Below are 26,360 nucleotides of genomic sequence, written 5' to 3'. Positions count from 1 at the left end.
TGCAAAATGGTTTTGGACAGGACCCAATATCAAGAACCTTTTGGTGTGGACCAAATGTCTTACAGTTGTTTTAGACAGGACTGAATGTCTGCTCACCCTGAGGATCATGTCTGAACTCAAAGATCATGTCTGTATTCAATGACTCTGCTCCCAACCAAACAGCCTTGCCTTCTGCAGCTCCTCTTCAGGAGTTCTGTTGGTGCTTATCTGGACAAAAACCATGAGTGTAGCTGTGCAGGAAGTATCTGGCCTGTGTCATGGGTCAGATAAATTGCTGGCTTACTCCGGAAACAAAGATGACTGGTAGGGTTAGGTAGATATCAAAGCTCTTGATAGGTGAGCAGTAGAAAAATTGAGACTAAAGGTATCTAAGATAGGAAGATTGCAACATTTTTAAAAGAATACATTGGAGTTCAGAATTAGAAAGTAAGATAAATTGACACCAAGAAATACTCAGTGTAGCCTATAATTTGGTTTTGCCTTACAGTGGATTCATGTGTATATAAAAGGGCAGATGTCAGATTAATAAGTGAATATTTCTACATATAAAAAATATCTTTGCAGATTGTTTATATGTAATCTTTCCTTTTGGTTTTTCTTCATCTTAATTTCAGATGCTTTGTTTTCTCGTGTAGTTTTGAACATAGCCACAATAAATGTGAATTTTCCAAGAAGACCTTTGTTATAGTGAGTGACCATTTTTTAATAAAACTGTTAATACTTAGTAATGCCAAATATTAGGAGAACCGTATATGCAATAATCATTATAGGTAGGAAAGGATATGAATATTTGCATCTATGACATGGTCTTTTGTGATCTAATATATTGAGTTGACATTCTTACATTACCATTTGTTCATTGTACGATAATTTTAATTCTTGTTAAAGTAGTGAATACATTGTGTTAAATAATGATAATAGCCACCATCTGGTTAGTCTACAGTTTTAATTCTCACCACCATTCTGCAAGCTAGACTAGATAGCATTTTATAGAGAAATTTGAGAAGTGTAGTAATTCTTCGCAGATCCCAGCAACTAATTATGGAGCTGGCATTGTCTTGAAAGTAGGTGTCTTAATTCTCACTGTGCCTCACATGTTCCTGTGGCACCTAAACGATAACAATGGACACAACAACAACAATAAAATACCCACTCAAGCTTCTTCTCCGTCAATTTGGGTTTAGTAAATCTGCAGTAGAGCCAGAATTCTGATACCACCGGGATTGAGAACTACTTGCTCTGAAACTTCTGTTCTTTCCACACTAATATCTCTTGATTATATATAAGCAATATCCATTACCTAAAATTTAATTTTAAACTTTCTGTTATTATGAAGTAATTTGTTATAAAATTTTTCCCCATAGGGCTTTTTTAGTGTTAGGACCCTTCAGGGTCGGCTGCAGCAAAGTACTACCCTTTCCAAAGGAAAAGGGAAATAAGTCAGTAGTCACCTTGAAAAAAAAAAAAAAAGCACTTCTCTGAGCCTCAGAATTATCATCTGTGAAATATGGCTAACAAACTTTTTTTTATTTATTTATTTTTGTCCGTGCAACGCGGCTTGTGAGATCTCAGTTCCCCGACCAGGGATTGAATCCAGGCCCCAGCAGAGAAAGCCCAGAATCCTAACCCCTAGGCCACCAGGGAACTCCTGGGATAACAAACTTCTAAAGTTACTGTGAGTATTTAAGACACGGTGGCTAAAACTTAGTAGATACTCAGTAAGTGGTTCTTATTTTTAAGAAAATATATTTATCATCTTAGCTAGAAGTAAAATGACTATAAATACTAATGTCATAAAAAGCACAGTTTTGTCTAGAATAGTGTCACACACAGAGTAAGAGTAAAACCTTTCTTGATCTCCATGTAACTGACTTCCTGGATTTACAGACACTTTTTCTTTTTAATCTATTTAGTTTTTCATATTTTATTTACTTATTTGGTTGCACCGGGTCTTAGTTGAGGCAGGCGGGCTCCTTAGTTGCAGCATGCATATGGGATCTAGTTCCCTGACCAGGGATCGAACCCGGGCTCCCTGCATTGGGAGCTCAGAATCTTAACCACTGTGTCACCAGGGAGGTCCCTACAGACACTTTTCATTCTCTGTGAATAAATATTGATAGATGCTCACAGCATACTGAAGTTTTAAGACCAGTAGGCTATTTTCCAGGAGGCCCAAATTAGTAAAGGTGTTTGCATATTCTTTACTTACCATGAATCTGTTTTGTGTATTCACAAATCTGTTTGTGCCTTATATATTTCATATTATAATCAAGTAATTCACTTTAATAATATATAACAATAATGATGAAATGTGAATGCAAATAGTGTTTTTAAAAATATAAAAATCCAAAATAGATACTTTGGAAAGACTTCATGAAGGTTAATCAGTTAAAATTTCCTTTCTGATGCTATATGGATGAGAAAGCAGTAGATGACTGGAAAAGAAATAATAAGACTCTGTGCGAATGTTGCACTTAGTTTGCATTTCCAGTATCTTTAAAATGCCATTTAAAAAATTAAACTGCAAATCTTATACCCGGGTAGTTACAGCTATGTTTTATTTGAGAAAAACAATTCTGAACCCTAAGTAATAGATCCACACTTAAAGAAAATAATCTTTGGTGAATATCACAAGATTAGCAGAATTGTATATGTTTTATGAAAAAATAGGTAAGTAGAATTTTTAATCCTCTACAGTAGCTTATATGTTTAATTAACTTAGTTAATCCTGATCTGGTCAGATAAGAGAAATTTTACTCCATTTATATAAGGTGGGAATATAGAATATGCTAATTGGTGCCAGAAAGAATTTTAACTGGAAAGATTAGAATTACTTAGAAATTAGTAATTTCTTAGGCTTACTTAGAAATTAGTAATTTCTTAGACTTACTTAGAAATTGGAAATACTGGCTAAAAGGTGAAGGTCTCTGCTGTCATCTGACAAAAGAAATGGATGAACAGAAATGTAGACCTATCTTTGGCCTATCAGGGTGTGACGTGGCACTACCAAGTGCCAATAGTAGCAATTTCAAATTTAGCTTCATGTACTTGCATTTGGGCAATTGATGTAGCAAAAATCCTACTACTGATATTAATAATAGTAATAAAAACTTGGAAGTATTTAAAGAGTAGGGTACTATAGGCTAAACATGTTCAATTAGTCTACTAGTTTATAAAATAATAGAAGAGTTAATTGCTAGTAATAAAATAAAAGCCATTGAATATAAATATCACCTAGAAAGACTTCTAGAAATCAAAGGGAAAAATACATATATAGAAAATAGGAATTTAACCTTTTGGTACAATTATTTTTAATTAAGAAGAACCATAGGGCATGTACTAATAGAATATAGAAATAGTCTATTCATTTGAATGTGACTTTGTATAAAGAGGGCTATAATTTTATTAAATCCCATCAAATTTTATTTTTAGATTTAACTTTTTATTTTCAATTAACTAATGAAAATATTAGTGTAGCAGTGTGTTAAAATGGCTAACTTATCTCAAGTTTATGAAGGTAAAAAGCGTATAACAATACCTGGCATGTAGTAAGTTCTGTAAGTGTTTGGGGTTTTTTGTTTTTGTTTTTTTACTCAGCATAACTTACCAATTAAGAGTATAGACTCTGGAGCTAGAATGCTTATTCAAATTCAATTTCTGCTATACTTTCTAGTTGTATGACTTGGGACAAGTTAATTTCTCTGTGCTTCAGTTTCTTATCTGTTTATATGGGGAAAATTACATATTCTTCATGGTTGTGAGGATTAAATGAATTAATATATATGACAAGTTTACTATAATGCTTAACACAGAAAATGCTGTGCGTTTCCTGTTATATGCAGATTAATGGATATTTACATATTAATCTGTGTTCAAGCGTATTGTAAGAGATAGATACATTCATTCGTGATATAACCTGCCACAATTACAAACATAGTTATGTGGTTCTTCATTATATTTTTAGCTTACACTATTTAAAAATGACACTACAGGAATGAAAGATGCCAGTAAGAAGATTGTACCTAAAAGCAATATTCTAAAATGACATTTGTTTACTTTTCAGGTTTGTTTCTTGACTTCAGCAAAATTGGAAGTACTACAGATCAACTCCCCTTTCTCTTCTTTTTACTTTAAGGGAAAGAAAAAGACTTGGGCCAGAGTAAAATATGTAGCTTGGTTCTGTATATTGCTGTTTTTAATTGTTTTTTTCTAGAAGGGACAGTTGTCTTATTTCTGTTAAACCTGAAATCTCTGAAAATTCTGATTATCAACAGGAACTAGCTGATTAGATTGCTGTGTAATCACCTAACTCTAAATCTCAACCTTAGTAAATAGCCTGTATCAGGTCATTGAAATATTTGAGTCTATTATATAACTTATCAATTGCTATAAAAAAGCTCACACATAACCATAAACTCCTTAATGAAATTAATGACAGCTTTGGTCGCCCAGGAGTAGAATGTTATTGCCAACATGACAGTGGAGCTGCAGTAATCCAGCTCCAGTTCCTGATTAATGAGGTTAGTGAATTGCTTTAATCTCACCTGCTTATGTATGAAATAGGGCCATATCCCATCTTTCAGAATTCTTGCATGCAATTATATTTAAATATTTGAGCAAAAATGAATTTCTTGTAGGTCAGAGCTAATAGTAATTCACTTTAAGGCATCATCACAGACAGTTACATAAATAATGTAAGATGTTTCTCAAAACAGTGCTGAAAATAGAATGGCATAAGGTAGATCTTTTTGGTACAGTGTGCTGCATTTAAATTTTATTTCAAGAATATTGAAAGTTATGTAACATAAAAGTCTACATTAAAGTTTTTTCAAAGATTGACCTTATTGTAAATAACAAATTGTATTTCTCCAGTGGGTTGTTTTGAAATACATCCAGGAAACCAAAATCCATTAGAAACTGGTTATTGTCCAAAGTTCTTGTTGTGTCACTTATTGGTTGAAGTAATTGATGCCTTTCTTTCTGATAGAGTGTAAAGTTTGGAAGGAGCTAGAGATACATCATTTTATTAGCAGAGTAAACAATGTGTTTGCAGGTTTTAAAAAAGTATGAACAGCTCTGACAGTAGATGTTTACTGCAAGTAGTGACAGGCAGGAGAAGCTAGAAGGAAAAAAGCTAGAAGGAAAAGCTAGAAGCTAGAAAAGCTAGAAGAAAAATTACTCTAGAAAAGATTCTGCTATACTTAGATGTGAGGATAGTTTATGGGCATTCTTTTTGCCCCTAAGTCCTTGAGTTTCATGGAATAAATTTCTAGATGTATATGAGAGAAAAAAAAATACTCGATACTTTCGGATTTTGATAAATCTTTTCTTCATATCAGAGGATTTAAGAGAGGCAGTATTGATGTAAAGAGTTAAAGAGGGTAATATAAAAATTTTAGTAAAACTATGATCCAAATGATATGCAATCGTGTAGGTTTTTCAGGGTCAGAGGAAGTGTTTAAAAACTTCAGTATTCTGTGTAGGGCTGAATAATAGGCATTGTAAAATGATAAACTATACACATAAAAATATCACAGTGTAGAAAGTTGTTGAATCCATATGTGAGATTATTTTTCCTTTTTTTAAAAAAAAATTTTATTATGAAATAATTAGACTGGCAGTTAGCTTAAGAATAGAGAGGTCCTATGTACCCTTCCCTCATTGCCCCCAATAGTAACATTTTATGTAACAATAGTAAAATATTAAACCAGGAGAAAGACATCAATACAATACTCTTAACTAGACTACAGACCTTATTTACATTTCACCACCAGTTTCTACATGCACTCATTGTGTGTGTGTGTGTGTATCGTTTCATGCACTTTTATTCCCTACATACATTTCGTGTAATGACCAGCAGGAACAAGATTACAGATCAGTCCCATCACCATGAAGGAATGCCCTCAGGCTACCCCTTTATAATTAATTGCACCCCCTCCTGCTCTCAGTCCCTAATCCCTGGCAACCACTATCCTATTCTCCATCTTTATACTTGTGTTGAGATTTTTTTTTTTAAGCAGTATGAGCCAATGTAAATAACACATGGCAAACAGATTACTTATATGCCTAAATTTTAGAAATCTTAACTAGTTGATGCTCTCATTATTCATAACACAAGCTGCTTTTCTATAGAATTTATCATAAAGTTCTTTGATATGACTGTTATTTTACATGCTTAAATGTTACATTTTTAAGTACTTAAAAATGACAGTTTTAAAAAATGCTTAGCAGAATATGAATATTTACATGGTGATGGCTATGGGAATCTGACAATTGGGAGTAGCTATTTGCTTTCAGTTTTGGAAAACCACATGTAGGTAAGTGAGCCACCGTAGGCGGTCAGCTGTGATTTTGGCTCCACATCTTCTCTTCTTCCTTGAAATACAAAGATGGGGCAAACATCTTGAGAAAGAAGATGACCTGGTCTGAAACTGGTGGAAGTAAGAATGAAAAGTACAAATCTTTTATACCCAGAATCCTTTTAGTTTCTCTGCTTCAAAGTGATAGAGATAAGAGGATGCTTTCTAGTGAAAGGAAGAGTATGTGGGCTTCCTGTATTTCTGTTTTCCAATAGTCATGTTGTAGCAATAGGAGTTACACAGTAGAGTAGCCCTCATAGAATTTCAAATTGGAAAGGACTTGGAGAGATCATTTAATGTAAATCTTGTCTTCAGAGCTATTTTAGTTCTCTTAGATAAATGAGAAACTCTCCTATTTTAAAAGAGGGAAATTTTAAGATTTCTCATAATAACGTAAAGGACTGGAATTGCAAATCTTTTTTGAAATTAAAGTTCTTCGTGTTGCATCTTTTGTCTTATTCTCTCAGTGTAGATGAGGAGTATCTTCCTCTTTTGAGGAAAAACATTCATATGTCTTAATAAATCAGCCTTAGCCTATAGATTCTTAATCCTATTCACACATCAGAATCACCTCTGGAGATTTTTAAAAATACACCTGCAATGGTCCTTGATCTGAAATTTCTGATTTGTCAGGTCTGGGGTGAGACTGAGCCCCTTGCATGATTCTCACATACTGCCAAAAGTTTTCTTCTCCAGACTTAATAGTATTTAATAGTATCAGCTGTTTTAACTTTCTAAATTAGTCAGATTTTTCAGCCCTTTGGCCATTGAAATTATACAGTGCTGAATGCTATTTTTGTTTTCCATATCATTCTAGTAGTAGAATTATGATACAAGCAGAGTACATTCATAAGGATTTGTCTTAAGCCAAATAAAATGGGAAGGTTACTTCATATCATATAGTCAAGGAAGGATGAACTATAGGGACCAAGTAACTTATAGTCTGACTTCTAATTTTACATAGCTAGTTATCAACTATAACTATATCCAACTAGATCCTAGTACACTTTTAGTTTATAAGGTATTAAATTATACTTTAAATTGTTGAAGTTGAAACATAATTTTTATACATATGTATACACATAATACACTCTTTTACATCTGCTGTTTAGAATTTGGGTGAGGCAAATGTTTCTCAGAACTAAATCAATTGGCAGAGAGTTTTGAAGTTTGGGAAGATTTTTTTGGTAGCTCTTTAGTAGCATAAATGTTTGTAAATGTATTCTATATAAAATATATTACACTTTATTTTTAAGGGAGCTCTTGTGAGTGCCTTGGCTGATGACACCTTACATTTATGGAATTTACGTCAAAAGAGACCTGCAATACTACATTCACTTAAATTTTGCAGAGAAAGGTAAGAATTTTCTCAGTTATTTTATATATATATATATATATGTTATTTGCTATTCTTTTTTGAAATTTTCCTTTGAATTTTATTCTTTAATTTCATTTTTTTGTGATGGATTTTATGCACAATCTAAAAACTAATTCAAAAACTTCAAAGCATATACAATAAAAAGCAAGTTTCCTTCCTTTCCAGACCCATCTTCCTCTCCAGAGGTACCCACATAAATTTCTTTTGTGTCCTTCTAGAAATACTTACGGTCTGTATACATAAGCAAAAATCTCTCCGTATAGCTATTTTATTTGCATAAAAGAGAAGGCATTACATATTCTTTCTGTAACTTGTGTTCACTTAGCAATATATCTGATAGGTCGTTTCATATAGGTATATTTAAATCTTCTTTAGTCATTTTCATAACTGCGTGATATTTCATTGTCTCAAAGTGCCATATTTTATTCAGTCAGTCTTCATCAATTGACTGGACATTTGATATATCCAGGACTGGATTTGATATAAATGGACACATATCATTTTCAGTCTGCTGTTCATTATGCTCTGTGATGTTACATATATTTCTTTGTCCACTTACGCAAGTATATCTGTAAGATAAATTTGTAGACGTGGAACGACTTGGTCAAAGAAATCTCTCACATGACCTGAGTTTTGTGCTTTGATTGGAAAGGCCATTTTCACTCCAATTTTATTAAACGTTCTCCCATATTTTTTTATAGTGCTCTTATAGCTGCATTTTTATGCTTAAACTTTGATTCATGTGGAACTTATTTTGGCATGAACTATGAGTAAGGAATATAGTCCCCCCTCCCCCATTGCTTATGAGATATATTTTTGGTGTGTGTTTGTGTGTTAAGGTTAAGAAATCTGGGTCTAGCTAGTATCTAAATGCAGTGGAGTTAGTGTCAGGCCATGCTGTGGGAAGGCAGGCATTAGACTGCCCAATCCATGTCCAAGGATCAGGCCATGTCCCTGTTTTGATAAATATCAATCCATTCAGGTTGTATAAACTGATCAGTCTGTTTGTGAGCCTGGGCTTCTGCCCACAGTGGCTTTCCAAAGTAGGCAAGCTGAAGAGGCTGCTGGGAATATAGCCATCCAGACTTTTCTAGCCAATGCCAGGGCATGTCTACATTGTATGCCAGGCCAGAGCTGACAGGGGGTCAGTAGCAAAGTTTGCTATTGGGCTACATCTTGTCTGGGAAGATAAATCATCTAAGTGGCTTGGAATCATGGTTCTACTTCTAGGAGAAGTAGAAGGAGGGGTTAATGGAAGGAGGGAGGGATGAGGTAGGGGAGGAAAAGCAAGCAAAAAGTCAAGGTTCATTCTTTTCTGCCTGATGGGAGTAGGGCTATCTCAACTTGCTGGGCAGAGTTTCTTTGTCTGTTTGCCAGTGGGATCTCAAGGGGAGCCCTCCATCAGCCTCGAATGCCATGGGGCTGGTGGAAATAGTGGTGGGCATCTTAGTCCCAGTACATATCTTCTTGCCGTCAGTCTCATACTGGAAATAGAAGTGTAGATCTAGCAGAGTTGTGGTCAACCTGGTGCATTTTTACCCGCCAGAGGGCATTTGACAATGTCTGGAGACATTTTTTTATACAGTTGGGAGTTGGGGGTGGGCGAGCAGTGCTAATGGCATCTAGTAGATAAAACCAGGGCTACTGTCAAATATGTTACAAATCGCAAGACAGCCCCCCATCCCATAACAAAGAATTATCTGGTCCAAAATATCAATAGTGTCAAAGTTAAGAAAACCTGTGCTCTAGCACATCAAAGTGGTGTCATTTGATCAGTGTAGTGCTGTAGAAGTTCTCTTAAACCACCATCCACTGAAGAGTTTCTTCCAGGATGTAGAATTCTAATAGAAGAATATTTCTGATAACTCATTCTCCAGTGGCATGCCCATATTCCTCATTGAGACACAGGAATGTGGCAATATGTGGTCCAAGTTCACAGACATACACTGCAGGTTATCATGGTAATCTTCAGGAAGGATCAAACCTCAAGGAGTTCCAGAGTGGCCAGAGTCCCATGATTGTCTGGTACATAGTAAGTCTCCTCTATAGGTACCCCTAAGGATGGTCTCCAAGAAAGTCTGATAAATGTGGGTAAGGAACAGTAAGCTAGTCTCTAAGGTACCTGTAGGCACATATCTTGACAAACAGAAGGCACCTTTGTGTGAAATACAAAAAAGTAGCCCTTCTTGGTGGATGCAGCTTCAGAGTCCATCACTCCCCTCCTTGGTTGGGTGCTGTTATGCAGGGCACAGCCTGTACAATTGTATGAGGTGACCCTAAAAGTTACAAATGAAATGAACTGATGGAGTTCCCAGTTTTGAGTTCTGTAATACTCTTTACCCACCTCACCAGCAGAAACTAGTTGATTCTGTTCAAAGTTGAGCTTCTCCTCGGCCTTTATTAGGACAACAAGAAACAAGAAACTGTAGCATGAGTAACTTGGTCCTTGAATATCTTCTTTGGATGAAATCCTCTAGGATGGCTGCAAACTTGTATGGCAGCTTTTGTACTTGCGTGCTAAGAAATGGGCCTGATGCCTCATGCGTGAACCTTGTTATATTCTCTCAAGACTAAAGTTCAGATTTCCTCAAATGGCAAGAAGGAGAGAGGTGGCATTTGGGAGGAGCCTGCTTTTCCTCAGCACCTGGTTACAAGTTGGGAGGGGAAGGCATAGTAGAGGCTTTCCGCCAGCTCTAGCAACCTGCCTATGGTGGCAAGGCTTATTCTGCCCCTCACCCTGAGCTCTCTGTCATTCATGACTTTTCGTAATGCCCTGTAATCACTACTCTGATGGAAGCCTTCTGTTGGAGCAGCTGCCCCAGGCAGGGGAGGGATAGAAGCCTGTCACTTCCTGCCCATCCTTCCATCTCTCTCATTTGTAGAAATCCATTCTTTTCTTTACACAACTGCCTTGCATTCAGTTTTTATATCTGTATCCGTATAGTCTGGTGTTATGCTATGGTAACAAAATACTGAAAATCTGAAAGACTTAAAAGAGCAACAGTTTATTTTTACTTATGCTATATGTTCTTTGTGGATTTGCTGGAACCCTCTTCCTTTTCATTATCAGTTTTATTCCAGAAACCTGGCTGAGGAACAGCCAGTCTTTACAATATTACCAGTCACTGTAGTGGAGAGAAAAAGAATATGGTGAAGCATGTTTCGGCTCTTAAAGCTTCTGCCTGAAAGTGATACTATCTCTTCCACTCTCATTTCTTGGCCCAGAGCAAGTCACATGGCCATCCCTAGTTTTACTCATCTAACCAAGAAGAAAAAGAGCTAGAATATTTATGAATACTTGTAATATCTACCACACGGCTTATTTTTATTGTTGACATTGAAGTACAATAAGCAATAGCCTAGTTAGTTTTCCCCTCATTCCACAATGGATTTGGGCTAACTTAATAGTTAAGTTACTCTATTTTATTTTTATTCTATTTGCATTTTTATTTCTGAAACTAGGAAAGGGAGGAGAAATATGAAAATTTTATAAACCAGTTTTATTACATTCTGAACAACTGTTAAATAATTCAAAGTTTTAATTTTAATATTGTCTTATTTTAATAACTAGTTAAATTCTCTTATTTTAGTAGAAATTCACATAAATAGAAATTGTAATGATTTAAACTGTATTTTTTCATAATGTAGATGTTTTCTGGTTTTAAAAAAATTGTGCTATAATATACATAACATAAAGTTTACCCTCTTAACCATTTTTAAGTGCACAGTTCAGTAGTGTTCACACTGTTATGCAACCATGTAATGTGGATATTTTGACAGAATTTCACTTTTATGGTTTTTAAGAAAAAAATATAGAAATTGGAGTCTCAAGTCTTGGTTTAACTACATGAATTTAGACGTTACTTCACTGCTTTGTGTGTTGGTTTTGGTAGAAACTGTGCATTTGACAAGTAAAATTCTATCTGGCAGTTGCCTTATCAGAATATGTTTCATTTAGCTTCTATGTTTTTTTTTTCCCTTTAAAGGAAGTTTAATTGGAGGAAGTTGTGGGTTTATAAGCAGCTACAACTGTCAGCTAGTCTTTCTTCATCACCTTGAATTAGCATGACCAATATTCTTATCCATGTTAAATTTTTGCATAACAGTTTTTAAATAAGAATAAACTATATATCTGGGCTTTCCTATTTAGGACTTACTATTCCCTAAGTGAAATTTCAGAGGATAGAATCTTTTCTCCATAAATATATTAGACACCTGAATTGCTGAGTCTGTATATTGAAACCAATACATTTCTTTTAAAGGTATGTTTTCTGGTGCCTATAAGGTACTTCAGGAACTGACTGCTGCTGTAGCATCAGATTTTCTTAGTAGCATAAATAAAATAATGTAGAAACAAAAACTAATTTGTCCCATTATATTCTTATTATGATACTACCTAAATACTGTGTTTTGCATATTTATGAGGCTTACAATTTGCTTAGTCTGTACAAGAACAGGGCATAGCTGTAAAAGAGAATTTAGCTAGATATCGACCCTCAAAAAGTCTACACGGTATGGAGGTTCCTTAAAAAACTAAAAATAGAACTACCATATGACCCAGCAATCCCACTACTGGGCATATACCCTGAGAAAACCATAATTCAAAAAGAGTCATGCACCACAATATTCATTGCAGCTCTATTTACAATAGCCAGGACATGGAAGCAACCTAAGTGTCCATCATCGGATGAATGGATAAAGAAGATGTGGCACATATATACAATGGAATATTACTCAGCCATAAAAAGAAACAAAATTGAGTTATTTGTAGTGAGGTGGATGGACCTAGAGTCTGTCATACAGAGTGAAGTAAGTCAGAAAGAGAAAAACAAATACAGTATGCTAACACATATATATGGAATCTAAGGAAAAAAAAAAGGTCATGAAGAACCTAGTGGCAAGACGGGAATAAAGACACAAACCTACTAGTGAATGGACTTGAGGATATAGGGAGGGGGAAGGGTAAGATGTGACAAAGTGAGAGAGTGGCATGGACATATATACACTACCAAACGTAAAATAGATAGCTAGTGGGAAGCAACCGCATAGCACAGGGAGATCAGCTCGGTGCTCTGTGACCACCTAGAGGGGTGGGATAGAGAGTGTGGGAGGGAGGGAGACGCAAGAGGGAGGAGAGATGGGAACATATGTATATGTATAACTGATTCACTTTGTTGTAAAGCAGAAACTAACACACCATTGTAAAGCAATTATACTCCAATAAAGATGTTAAAAAAAAAAAGTCTACACAGGTCTTCCAAAGATTTTAAATTAACGTATTTAACAAGAAAAAAATCATAATCTTGGAACAGATTCTACACCTGGAATTACAGTTTTTGTGGTAATGGCAAAATATTTTTCTTTGAAAGCAGGTTAATGAAAAGTATACAAGCATTAGAAATGAGAACGATTTGGTGAGAGGAAATTCAGGACTGGAACAAAGGAATGGAATGATATCCAGGCTTGTTAGGAAGGCAGGCAGAGGGGTCTACTACTCCAGACTAATTCTAATCCACAAGAAGAGTTGCTTGCTGATATGGAAATGATGAGTCACCTTGGGAATTTTAAGTGTAGAGAACCACATACTGAGACAAAATTTTAAAAGGAAACAAACATTCTCAGGGTTCAGAAAAAAAAAATGTTTTGATTTGATGACCTTGAGACTGTGAAAGTCAGGAAATGTTGGATAACTTCCTAGAGTAAATTAATAACTAAGAAATCCTGACAAGGGAATTAGAGACAGTCAAAGAGACTGGCCTAGTTGCACAAGGGCTTTATAATGTACTCAGGTATAAAAAGATATGGAAGGAGGAGATACCAGTAACAAATACCTAAAGATGTAGAAATCACTTTGGAATTGGGCAGTGAGTAGAGGAAACATGATAGAGAAGCCTAAATTGTTTTGACAGGCTGTTTGCAGGACTCTGGACTTGGCGACTGCTGCCAGAGAGAGCTCAGAAGGAAGAGAGGAACGTGATTTTGGAAATTGGAGGAAGTTCCTTGTTATATAGTGGCAGGAAGCTTAAAAGAAGTGTCTCTCACACAATGTATAAGTGTTAACTTGTATATTTAGCTGATGAGATTTCCAAGGAAAGGCTTGGAGGTGTGATCTGACTTTTTCTTGCTGCTTTATAGTAAAATGCGAGAGGAGAGAAATAAATTGATGGAAGAATCGTTAAATGAACCAGGACTTGATGATTTGGGAAATTCTTACCCTGATCTATACGGCAAAAGGGAGATTGCTTCTGAAAGTGTGGCATAGGGAAAAACATGAGGGTGTGGCTGAACAACTTTTCACTAAAAATCTTCTATAGACCAAAAGGTCAAAGTATTTAATCATGTAAAGGGCTCTTTTAAGAGATTGAGAATGCCCTACAGATCTTCTCAACCAAATAGCCTGTAGGAAGTTTGAGTATCATCCCTCAGGCCTGTCAGCAGCAGCCTAGATAGAGAAGGTGTTATCTCCAAAAGATTTGTGGGTGTGACTTTTGCTAATGCAGAAGACCCAGTGAAATGTGTTCAAGACCCACAAGTTTCTTGAGAAAGTTGTACAGCAGAAACATTGCCAGCTGGGACTTAAAGAAACAGAGTACAATGTGAAAGGAGGCTGCATCCGGAATCAGGCCCATAAAAGTACTCAGCTGTAAACGATTGCTGTCTTTCATGAAAAAGGATGATTAGGAGGGCAGAAATGAGAGCCACAGAGGCTTATTCCAGGCCTTGAAGCTAATTAAGACAAATCCAACATTTGCCCACCTGGATTTCAAAACTGTTATGGAGTCCTTTTTACCTTCCACTTTTTTTCATTTTGAACAGGAATTACTACAATTGTTATCCTACGCCTGTCCAACCATTGAATGCTTGGAGTGTTGGGGACAGATAATCTCTCTTCAGTTTCATAGGTCCACGGATGGAGTGGAATTTTGCCCAAGATCTATCTATACTGAATGGTAACACTCAGGACCCTCATCTGCAACAAATTTAGATGATGAGATTTGGAATTTTTGAGCTGATATTTTCAGATTTGGGACTTGAATTAATGTTGTGATTGGTTGAGACTTTGGGAATATTGAGATGGGTGAATGGAGGGATTGAATCTTTGGAGGGTAAAGGGAAGACTATTAGAGGCAGAATCCTAAGATGGTCCCCAAGATGCCTACCCCCTGGTAACCACACATCTTCTCCTAAGTATTCAATTCTAATCAAGGTACTGCTGTGGAGGGATTTTGCAGATGTAATTGAGATCCCAAATCAGTTGACCTTCACAGAGGGAATGTATCTAATTGGTTTTAGACTTGGATTATCTGACTTAAAATGGCAGCAAGTACACTGGAATTGCCCTGCTTGGTTTGGCTTATCTCTGGAATTCAGTTTGGTTTAAGTGTCTCCCAAAGTATCAATATATGGGTAACTTGGGTAAGATATGGGCACTCTAATGAACATCTAACTAATATTAGGAAGAAGTGGACTGAAGAGTGCATGGTAGGTAGATAAACAACCAATTGTACTTTTCACTGCCTTCAAAATGAAGTTGAAACTTAAATATTTAGCATTCCCTAAAAGATCTTGCAAGATCTGTGACTCTTCTTTTTAATCACCATAATTTTATTTCACTATATTTCTCCCTCTTTTTTTTTTAAACATCTTTATTGAAGTATAATTGCTTTGCAATGGTGTGTTAGTTTCTGCTTTATAACAAAGTGAATCAGTTATACATATACATATGTTCCCATATCTCTTCCCTCTTGCATCTCCCTCCCTCCCACCCTCCCCATCCCACCCCTCTAGGTGGTCACAAAGCACCGAGCTGATCTCCCTGTGCTATGCGGCTGCTTCCCACTAGCTATCTATTTTACATTTGGTAGTGTATATATGTCCATGACACTCTCTCACCCTGTCACATCTCACCCCTCCCCCTCCCCATATCCTCAAGTCCATTCTCTAGTAGGTCTGTGTCTTTATTCCCGTCTTGCCACTAGGTTCTTCATGGTCTTTTTTTTTTTTTTTTCCTTAGATTCTATATACATGTGTTAGCATACTGTATTTGTTTTTCTCTTTCTGACTTACTTCACTCTGTATGACAGACTCTAACTCCATCCACCTCATTACAAATACCTCCATTTCATTTCTTTTTATGGCTGAGTAATATTCCATTGTATATATGTGCCACATCTTCTTTATCCATTCATCTGATGATGGGCACTTAGGTTGCTTCCATGTCCTGGCTATTGTAAATAGAGCTGCAATGAACATTTTGGTACATGACTCTTTTTGAACTATGGTTTTCTCAGGGTATATGCCCAGTAGTGTATTTCTCCCTCTCTTTATGATTATAATCCAGCCCTGACTTTTCAGTTTTTTAATGAACTATCCTCTCTCCTGCTTATTTGTATGAGCTGATCTCCCTGCTCAAAAGACACTTAGGATTCTCTTTCCATGGCTAGCTAATGCCTGTTCATCTTTAAAGTCTTGTCATTTCCTTTATAGGTTTTTCTGTAAGTTCCCGAGACTAGGTTTTGTATTACCCCATAGTATGGTGTTCTTTCCCTAAAATAGCACATACCATTCTTACTCTTATTGCCTTGGTTTCTTGATTATCTTCTCGATTAGTAAATAAATTGTAAGTATTTTCCTTATTTTATTCTTGGCAGCAGTCTCAATGCCTGACATCTAGTAAATGCTCAAAAAAAATGTTTGATTGGTACCACATTGCCATTGCAGAAACAGAAGGGAATCTCTTTTTTCTAGAAGGCATGATCCTCCACAGACTGTGTTAATTACCTGGGAGATGGGTTCTAAGAGGGAGAGTCTTCAAACAGAAAAAACAACAAGAGTATTTGCTCCAAGCTAACTTTATATATAATCTTTATTCCTCTCACTAATCCAAAACTGGCTAGGTTGTTTGATTACCCTTGGAGTGCTATTTGGTCTTTGGCTCATAGCAGAGCTTTTAAATTTTTTCTTTTTTTGTAAAAAGAGGGAAATGGGAGAATAGAGCTTTGGGCAGTGTATTTCTTTTTCCGAAACCAGCATACCTGTGAGGTACAGCAGACTTGCATCTGTAATAATTTGGCAGGGATTTTCAAAATGAAAGTGAAAATTTTATTTTTCATTTTCCTGCCTTACCGTATTAGCAAGAATTTCCAGAACAGTGTTCAATGATATTATTGATAGCAAGTATCTTTTTCTTTGTAATAATTTTAATAATACTGCTTCTAGGGTTTTACTGTTAAGCATAATATAGGATGTAGATTTAAGATAGAATTTTTCCCCCTACGAGTTGGTGGTCAATTATGGAAGTTAAATTTTAATTGAATGCTTTTATAACATCTTTTTAGATTATCATGTGATTTTTTCACTTCCCTTTTCCATATTCATTTAATTTATGACTTTAATAGATTTCCTAACACTAAGCATTCTTGTATGCCTGTGAAATTTTTTGAATAAAGTTGAAAATTATTTTACATTGTTAAATATGATTGTCAGTATATTCTTCAGGGTTTTTACTTCTGTTCGTGAGATTGACAATAACAGGAAAAAGTTATATTCCAATTTTGGTATCAGGGCATCCTTCCCTCATATTAAAGAATTGAGTAACCTTTCTGTCTGTCTTTCTTTCCTCCCTCCCTTCCTTCCTGTTCTAGGTCAGAGAAATTAATAGAGGGATTATCTATTTTCTGAATATTTTCAGAGTATGCTTAAACTTTTTAGGGCTAGAAATTTTTTTGTACATACTTTAAATATGTTCAGTTTCATTTATGGTTATTGACCCTTTTTGTTTTCCTCTTTCTTGAATAAATTTCATGATTCAGAGTATGATGAATTTCATTAAGATGAGAAGGCTTGTATCCCACTGTATTCTTGTGTACTTAAATTTACTTTTGTATTTTCTATATTCCCTTTCTCACTTTGTGTTAACATATTTCTAACATGATTTATCAGAAGTTGTTCTATTTCACTGTCTTCCAAATGAAGTAGTTTGTGGATTTATTAAGTTTATTCTTACCTCTTATTGATATCTAATTTGTTGATTTTTATCTATCCTTCTCTTTAGTCTAACTTAAAGTTAAAATTTATTTATTGTAATTTGCTTAAAAATAAAAATACTTTAGGGCAATGGGGTGAATATGATAGAGACAGTGATAAGATAAAGGCAGAGGATGGAGATTTCAGCCCAAGAATTGTAAGGATCTTTTGGGTGGAGAAGACAAGAGAAAACAGAACAATGGGGAGAGAAGTAGTGATCAGAGGCATAAGTGAAGAAAGTTTTGTGGAGCTAAAATATCTTTAGGTTGAAAGGTCTAACTTCGGACATAACCAATAGAATTAGAAATACCTTTTTGAGCTATTTTCTAACATTGTCAGCTATGGAAGAACTCCAAAAATATAACATTTATCTGACACTAAGCCCCCCGCAATACTCATTCTTTCAGACTTTGTTAGGAAGCTGTAAAGTTAGATGTGTCTTAGAAGTGTAAGAGTAATTGCTAAGATAGAAAATATATAATATTAAAACCATTAGAGAAGGAAATGAAGAAAATAAATAAGGGTCAGGAAAAGAGATAAAATGATAGAAAGAAAAAGGATGTTTAAATAAGTTTAAAAACTTAGTTCAACTATATCAATAATGAAAATCATTGTAAATATACTAAAATCATCTACTGAGATTTTGAGATTGGATTAAAAAACAACAAAATACATCTATTAAACTGTTTATAAAAGATAAACATAAAGCATAATTATACAAAGTTTGAAAGTAAATGGAAGGAAAAGGGAAAAAAAGCACAGATCATGCAACAAAGGTTACAGTGTTCCTAGAAATAACACTAGCAAAAATGTATACGATCTGTGTGGAGAAAATACTAAAACTTTATTGAAGGAATAAAAGAAGATTTAAACAAATGGAGAGCTTCAAAGGAAGGAATACTCAAGTTTTAAAATGTCACTCCTCTCCAAATCTATAAATTCAGTAGTATTTTAATCTAAATTTTAACACCATTGTTCATTGGACTTAAGCTGATCTAAAATTCATTTGGAAATAAGCTGATCTAAAATTCATTTGGAAGAAAGAAAGGCTCAGAGCAACCAGGACAGTTTTGAAAAAGAAAGATGATGGGGCTTATTTTATTAAATATGAAAAATTATTATAAAGGTATAGAAATTAAAATGGTACAGTAATTAAAGAGAAAGAGAAATGAATGAAAACACAGTAAATGGACTCCAGAAACATGTATATGCAGAGAGAGAGATCACACACACTTGATATATGACAGAGGTGGCATTACAAACAAAAAAGGATGCAATAAACAAAAGATGCTGTGACAACTCTTATCGAAATAGGGAAAAGTGGTCCCTACCTCATAAGTAAAATAAATTGCAAGCCAGTTAAAAACTTAAATGGGAAATGAACACAGAAAAATTAAAACTTGAAAGAAAGTGACACAGGGAATATCTGTAAGACCTGAGCAAGGTGCGCTTAACTAGCATACAAAAAAACCCACATGCTAAAAAGGAAAGGATTAAAAGTTCTGTACAACAAACACACTTACCATAAAGTTTTAAAAGACAAACCCCATCCACCAGGTGCTGATGCATAAGAACACAAGATTCAGAATAATTTGTACAGTACTGTTTTTAAAAACAATGACTCCCTCCCCACCCCAAATTCATGTTGTCTTATGTGTATTTAATGAACACGGAGAAAAAATATGGAAGAATATGTTGTTCCAGGCTGTTAATATAACTTATGGAAAGAGTCAATTTTAAAGGAGACAAACATAATAAAAACTAATAAAAAATGACTGAGATAGTAAGTTTGTGTAAATATACAAATAGGGTAATATTTATGTGTGTGTGTATATATATATATACACAGAGAGAGAGAAACTTCTTTAATAATCAAGCCATAGACTGGAAGATATATAGAGTATACCTATCCAAACAGTAAAGAGCAATCTAATATAGAAATGGAAAAAAAGTACAGTTAACAGTTGCTGATGAGTACCAGATTGCTTTTGTTTATCATAGCATCTGTTGTATAAAAATACTCTCATCTTCATTCCTCAAGATAACATCATTAAAAACAGAACTTTAAGAAACCCCCCACACAACAAGGAACAGTTTGTTTGTTTTTTTTCCAGATGTTATTGATTATTTCTGTAGTTGACATATACTGTTTTCCTATTTGATATTTACTGTTTTACTTACTGATACTCAGTTTTTTTGATAGCCATTGATGATGTTGCAGTAAGGTCTCATTTCACAAGGAAGGTTAATACCATGATTTATTTGGCATATTTCCAAAAGTTCTTAAATGTTTTGTAAAAATTGGGATGTAATTGATAAAGCATATAGTAAATCAATACAAATGTAAAATGACCTTCAAAAATCTCTGAAGCTTATTTTTTGAAATATTTATTACATTGTACTGCTGTGTTATAGATGTGATGAAGATTTTTCTAAAGTAGCTGTGACAGTTTATCAGAAAAGATATGTGGGACTACAAATAAAAAGGAAATCCTTTGAACAGATTTATAAATTGCTGTCAGCTGACTGCTGTTTTAATATATTTCCATGTTCATTAATGCAAACTTAAATTTTCATCTAATAACAGTATAAGGTACAATTAATTTAAGAAAAGTATCTAGTATTTGCTTTTTTATTTTCTTTTGCATTAATTCACTTGATAAACGTTGATTAAGATTCTGGTTCATGCAAATACTGTCATCAATTCCGGAAAGACATGGAAGTTATAATTGTCTCAGGGAGATGAAATGACTAATTACAATGCAATGGAAAACGTGATATAATATAAATGTAGTGAAATTTTCTTAAGAAATTTTAAAGATTAACTAGAAAAAGGACATGTCACCATGTTTGGGGAATTTTAGATAAAGCATTACAAAGGAGCCCACATGAACAGATTTACAGAGTTAGTAGCAATTTCCTACACTGATGAAGGGGAAAGGGAATTTCCATTATGTTCAGATGTACTAAGTCATAAAGCAGTCTCACTCTTGTTAGACATTGTTAGGTGTCTAACAATGATAGGATAATTTTGGAAGCAAGGACAAGGTCTACTTCTTGAAAAGCGTTTTATGCAATTATAAGAAAGCTATTCTTAACCTTTTTCCAACTTTAAATCATTAAATGAATAACATTGTCTGAACAAGATACATTGTAAGTGGGTATTTTTTTGGTTACTATAAAGTATCATAGATAAGTAGCAGATAAGGTACATTTCTTTGCTGTATTAGTCAGGGTTCAACGCAGGAACAGAAAGCACTGTAGATATTTTTAGCATAAAGGGATTTAATTCAAGGATATAGCTGTTTATAAAATGTTTGGAAGTGTGCTAGAACTACTGAGTTTTAGAACTTAATATTCCTGCCATACAACTGCGTCTCACCATGTGCATCTAAGGAGTAGATCTGGGAATGCTGTATCTGGTCCCCACTCCTATCTCTTAGTGCCTCTTACCTCTCAGGTTTTCATGAACATTCTTGTCAGCAGAAACATCAGCAGGAAGATGGTCTCTGCCTCACTTCTGCTTATAAATCTTAAGCACATTCAGTTAGTAGAAACTTAATCTCATCTAGAATTCCAGTTGTAAGAGTGTCTGGTAAATGTAGGTTTTAGCTTTCTAGCATCTGCAGTACAAGAAGGCATGTAGGAGGATATGGGAGAGGCTGCTGAATATCAGTTGACCAATTCCAGCACACTTTACATCTATAACCCCCTCTCTCAGACATTTATACCACAGTGTGTCACTAAATATTGCTTCAGAAGCATTATGGTAGAAGGTAGGAAGCCATTAGAGTTTCAGGTAAGATAATGGTGTGTGTGACCTCTCTTGGCTTTGAAAGATAACTCTTAGGGCAGCTTGGAATTGATTTAACAGTCAGTGATAATGGTTTAAATTAGGGCCAGGCCATGAGGATAGAGAAAGGAATAAGTCAAGAATATCTGATTGGACATAGAGAATGGACTTGAGGACAAGGGGAGGGGGGAAGGGTAAGCTGGGACGAAATGAGAGTGTAGCAATGACATATATACACTACCAAATGTAAAACAGATAGCTAGAGGGAAGCAGCTGCATTGCACAGGGAGATCAGCCCGGTGCTTTGTGACCACTTAGAGGGGTGGGATAGGGAGGGTGGGAGGGAGACGCAAGAGGGATGGGATATGGAGATATATGTATACATATAGCTGATTCACTTTTTTGTACAGCAGAAACTAACACAACATTGTAAAGCAATTATACTCCAATAAAGATGTTTAAAAAATAAAAAGAATATCTGATTGTTAATTAACGTAATAAATCCTCACAAATTTTTATAGTTCATTTGTCCATTTAACAAATATTTATTGAGTACTCATTAGGTGCAAGATAGTGTGATTTTGCTGAGACTATAAAAGTGATGACATATTTCCTGTCATGTCGGGCTGATCAAATGGTGGTATAGGCATGTAGAAGAGCTTATTGGTTCATATTTCTTTCTATGGATTAAACTGTAAAGTTGTAATCATCTGTGTATTATGCCCTTGCTTATGGGTGATTAATTTCAACATAGGAGGCTGTGCATGTTCTTTTGCTAAAGAAAATTGGTAATAGTAAATCTTCCTAATATGGAGCTTGTTGACTACATAGTATTTGAAAAACTGCTGCTAAGGATAGTGAATAGGATATACGTATCACCCCCTAAAACTTAGCATGTTATACTTTTTTTTTAAGTCCTTCAAGCAAGTATAAAAATTATTGTGTTCCCAGTAACGCTTTGAGTAGGATAAGTATATCTGTGTCTAAGTCCAGTATAGGGATTCAGAATGCAGCTCCATTTAGTGACACACTGAGGGAATGCAACTTTATCATCTGTGTATTTCTGATATATTGGTTTCAATCACTCCCTTTTTTGGCTTAACTTGTCCATTTTAAAGTACCTTATCAGTCTCAATTTAATATGCCATTCTTTCCTTTGTCTTATTTATTTATTTATTTATTTATTTATTTATGGCTGTGTTGGGTCTTCGTTTCTGTGCAAGGGCTTTCTCTAATTGCGGCAAGTGGGGGCCACTCTTCATCGTGGTGCGCGGGCCTCTCACTATCGCGGCCTCTCTTGTTGCGGAGCACAGGCTCCAGACGCGCAGGCTCAGCAACTGTGGCTCACGGGCCCAGTCGCTCCGCGGCACGTGGGATCCCCCCAGACCAGGGCCCGAACCCGTGTCCCCTGCATTGGCAGGCAGACTCCCAACCACTGCGCCACCAGGGAAGCCCTAATATGCCATTCTTATAATATATAACCTTATTAGTGTTCACTGAGTTTTAATGTTTTCCATGTGATCTCAACTATATGTATTATAAATTATTTTGGGTATAACCTTTTGCCTTAATAATGTCAGCACATAAGCTTAAATTAACTTGGTCTCCTGGTATCAGTAAAAACTGAAGTCACTGTCATTTATTATGATCTTTATCACATTAAAATAAAAATTAATCTTTATAATAAAAGTGTGTGAAAAACAATAGTCATGAATTTGGTTTTTTGTTTGTTTTTGTTTTTTTTAAATTTATTTATTTATATATTTATTTTTGGCTGCGTTGGGTCTTTGTTGCTGCACACAGGCTTTCTCTAGTTGTGGTGAGCAGGGGCTACTCTTCATTGCGGTGTGTGGGCTTCTTACTGCGGTAGCTTCTCTTGTTGCGGAGCACGGGCTCTAGGCACACGGGCTTCAGTAGTTGCGGCTCACGGGCTTAGTTGCTCCGCGGCATGTGGGATCTCCCCGGACCAGAGATCGAACCTGTGTCCCCTGCATTGGCAGGCGGATTCTTAACCACTGCGCCACCAGGGAAGTCCATGAATTTGTTTTTAATCGAAGGTAATGTTTTAGCTTCATGATACTTGCATTCCTAAAAAGTTTTCCTGCGGTCTTTTTAACCTAATTATAGAACTATAAGAATTTGTTTTCCTGTATATTTTTATAGCTTGTCTTCATTTTCAACTAAAAATTTTAGTTGAGTGGATTATATTATGTAATAGATCAAGTATCTATTGCTGCATATCAAAACATCCCAAAATTTAAGAGACTAAAATAGCAGTTATTTTGTTTGCTTACAATTCTGTGGATCAGCAACTTGAGTTGGGCTCAGCAGGAATGGTCTTCCCCTGTAGTCGCCTATGTACCGTGCTCATCTGGTTGCTCAGGTGGCTTGGATGATCTAGCTTGCCTTACTCACATGTCTGGTGGTTGTTGCCGTGTATGGGCTGGGCCAGTGTCTCCAGAATGTTATTCTGGGCTTCATCACATGGCATCTGGGTTCCAAAAGCATAAGGAAGAGAGAATCCCCAATGTGCAAGTGAGTGCTTTTCAGATTTCTGGTTGTGGCACAACAGCTAATGTTCCATTGCCCAATGCAAGTCACATGGTCAGTCTTAGCCTAAGTGGAGGGGAGGACTATACAAGGGAGAGGATACAGGGAGGGAGATGAGATCTTTTGGGGCCATCACTGTAGTATTTTGCCATATGTGATATTTGGTTCACTGTTGAAACTTTCTATTTATTTTCAGTATTTTTCACATCTTTTGATCTGAACTCCTTATGAAATGGCTATTCAGTGCCATTTGTTTCATGACTACTTTTACTGAAAAATATTAGATTTCTATCATGGATCACTTTCTTAGATTCATTAAATAACAACAAATCTCTCTCTCTATATGTATATGTATATGTGTACATATCAGACATGTACATAATATATGTATATAGTTTTTAATATGTGTGTATAGTTTTAAGTATGCTAATATATGTTATTCCTTTTAAATAATCAATATAGTTTCATCAATTTAATTATTACATAAAAGCTTACTTAGTTATATATTCTTTTAATTTTCAACAGAGGAGGCTAAGATTCTTATTTTGTAAACAAGGAAATAAGGTCATGTTTATCTAACAAATTGAAAGGACACTCTTAATTATAATAAGTAAAGTCTAGTTTGTGTTAACCACCAGTTTTATGTTTTGGTAACTGACTGATTAAATTGCCCCAAATTTAGAATCTTGCAGTTCTTGGTAGGGCATGTTGATTGACTTGCTTTCTTTAGTAATATGTTTTGGGGGACCACATTTTCTTATTGGACTTTCCCTAAATCACTGGCATGGTATTACTTTATTTGATTGCAACATGGAATTTTATTTTTCTCACTATTCCTAATCCAACCTGTTCATTACCCATTAAAATTTGCTAGTTAATAAATTATCAAGTTAATTGTGATAAAAAACTATTTGACTTTCCCCCTTCTCAGTTGACTCAAATAATGATGGTAATAATGGAACAGAGTAATTTTTAAATTTGGTGGCGCATTGTACAAATATACTCCTATGATTCGTATTTTTTTTTTGAAGTGTACAAGACTCATTCTAGGGACAGTATTAAAGTCTTCGTGTCAGATCTGTAAGTAAACAGTTTAAGTTCCTCCTTAAAATGTTAAATATCAAATAGGATAAAGATTAAAACATAAAGTTGCTTAAAATTTCCCAGTAATGTAAGTTGGTTTTATAGTTGACTGGGGGAAAAAATCTTACTATGGCAGCTTATATTGAAAAAGTGAGCCTAGGGAAAAGTTCTGGATTTTTTTCTGAACAGTAAAGAATTTATTCTTCATTTCTTTAAATATTTGAGAAACAGCTGCAGTATGGTATTGCTGTGCTAGGAACAGAAAATATTGTATGATATATCCAAAACGTCTGCCCTTAAGGAGATAAGTTCAAACTTTGTAAACACATTATTTAAATAATTTTGTTAGTATTAAAATCAAAGATGGATCATGTAATTGTATTAAGCCAGTAACTACTGTTTTTTGAAGAATAATGGGAAATTGCAAAATAGCAGAACAGATCAGGAAGTTGGATATTTCTGATTTTTTTAAAATCAAACTGTCATTATTTTGACTTATTTATTTAGAAATTATTTTTGATTTTCAGAATATTTGAGCTATATTCATGTTTTAGTTTAAGGCACATTTCAAATGAAATATTTGGGTTTTGTTTTTGTTTGTTTTAATATTTATTTATTTATTTGGTTGCTCTGGGTCTTAGTTGTGTCAGGCAGGCTCCTTAGTTGCGGCTTGCCAGCTCCTTAGTTGTGGCATTCGAACTCTTAGTTGCGGCATGCGTATGGGATCTAGTTCCCTGACCAGGGATCGAACCCGTGTCCCTTGCATTGGAAGGCGGATTCTTAACCACTGGACCACCAGGGAAGTACCAGAAATAGTTGTTTTTATGATATTTATTGCATTGTTCATTTTGTATCTGGCATGCTATTATTGTACCTTATTTTCTTCATGTCATTAAAATTTGCCTTATAACTTCTAATTGGTAGACTATCACTTAGTTTTTTATAATAATTAGCTAACATTTATTGAGCACTTACCTGTGTCAGGCCCCATTTTAAGCATCTACCATGCTTTGTCTTATTTGATCCTCAGGTGAACAGTGAGGTAGATGTGCTTTACCACTTAGAAACTGAGGCTCTGAGAGGCAGAATGGTTTACCGAAGGCCACATGCTAGTGAGTGACAGAGCTCAAATTAAATCCAGGCAGTTTAACTCCAGAGCTTGTGCCTATGT

At 35.1% G+C, this 26,360-nt stretch overlaps 1 protein-coding gene across 8 annotated transcripts in view; it reads left to right on the top strand.

Moving 5' to 3' along the window:
- Positions 1–26,360, top strand: part of STXBP5 (syntaxin binding protein 5) — a gene marked incomplete at its 5' end in the record, with an annotated part of 166,216 nt that overhangs the window by 21,362 nt on the left and 118,494 nt on the right. For all 8 annotated transcript variants that reach the window (XM_082474485.1, XM_082474484.1, XM_082474482.1 and 5 more), the window contains 2 exons: positions 4,439–4,520; positions 7,616–7,716. In XM_082474485.1, the coding sequence (XP_082330611.1) occupies positions 4,439–4,520; positions 7,616–7,716 (183 nt within the window). The remainder of the gene's footprint in view (positions 1–4,438; positions 4,521–7,615; positions 7,717–26,360) is intronic.

The sequence above is a fragment of the Balaenoptera physalus genome, assembly GCF_965194825.1.
Source record: "Balaenoptera physalus genome assembly, chromosome: 9".
NCBI lineage: Eukaryota > Metazoa > Chordata > Mammalia > Artiodactyla > Balaenopteridae > Balaenoptera > Balaenoptera physalus.
This window is presented reverse-complemented; position numbering and strand designations above follow the sequence as displayed.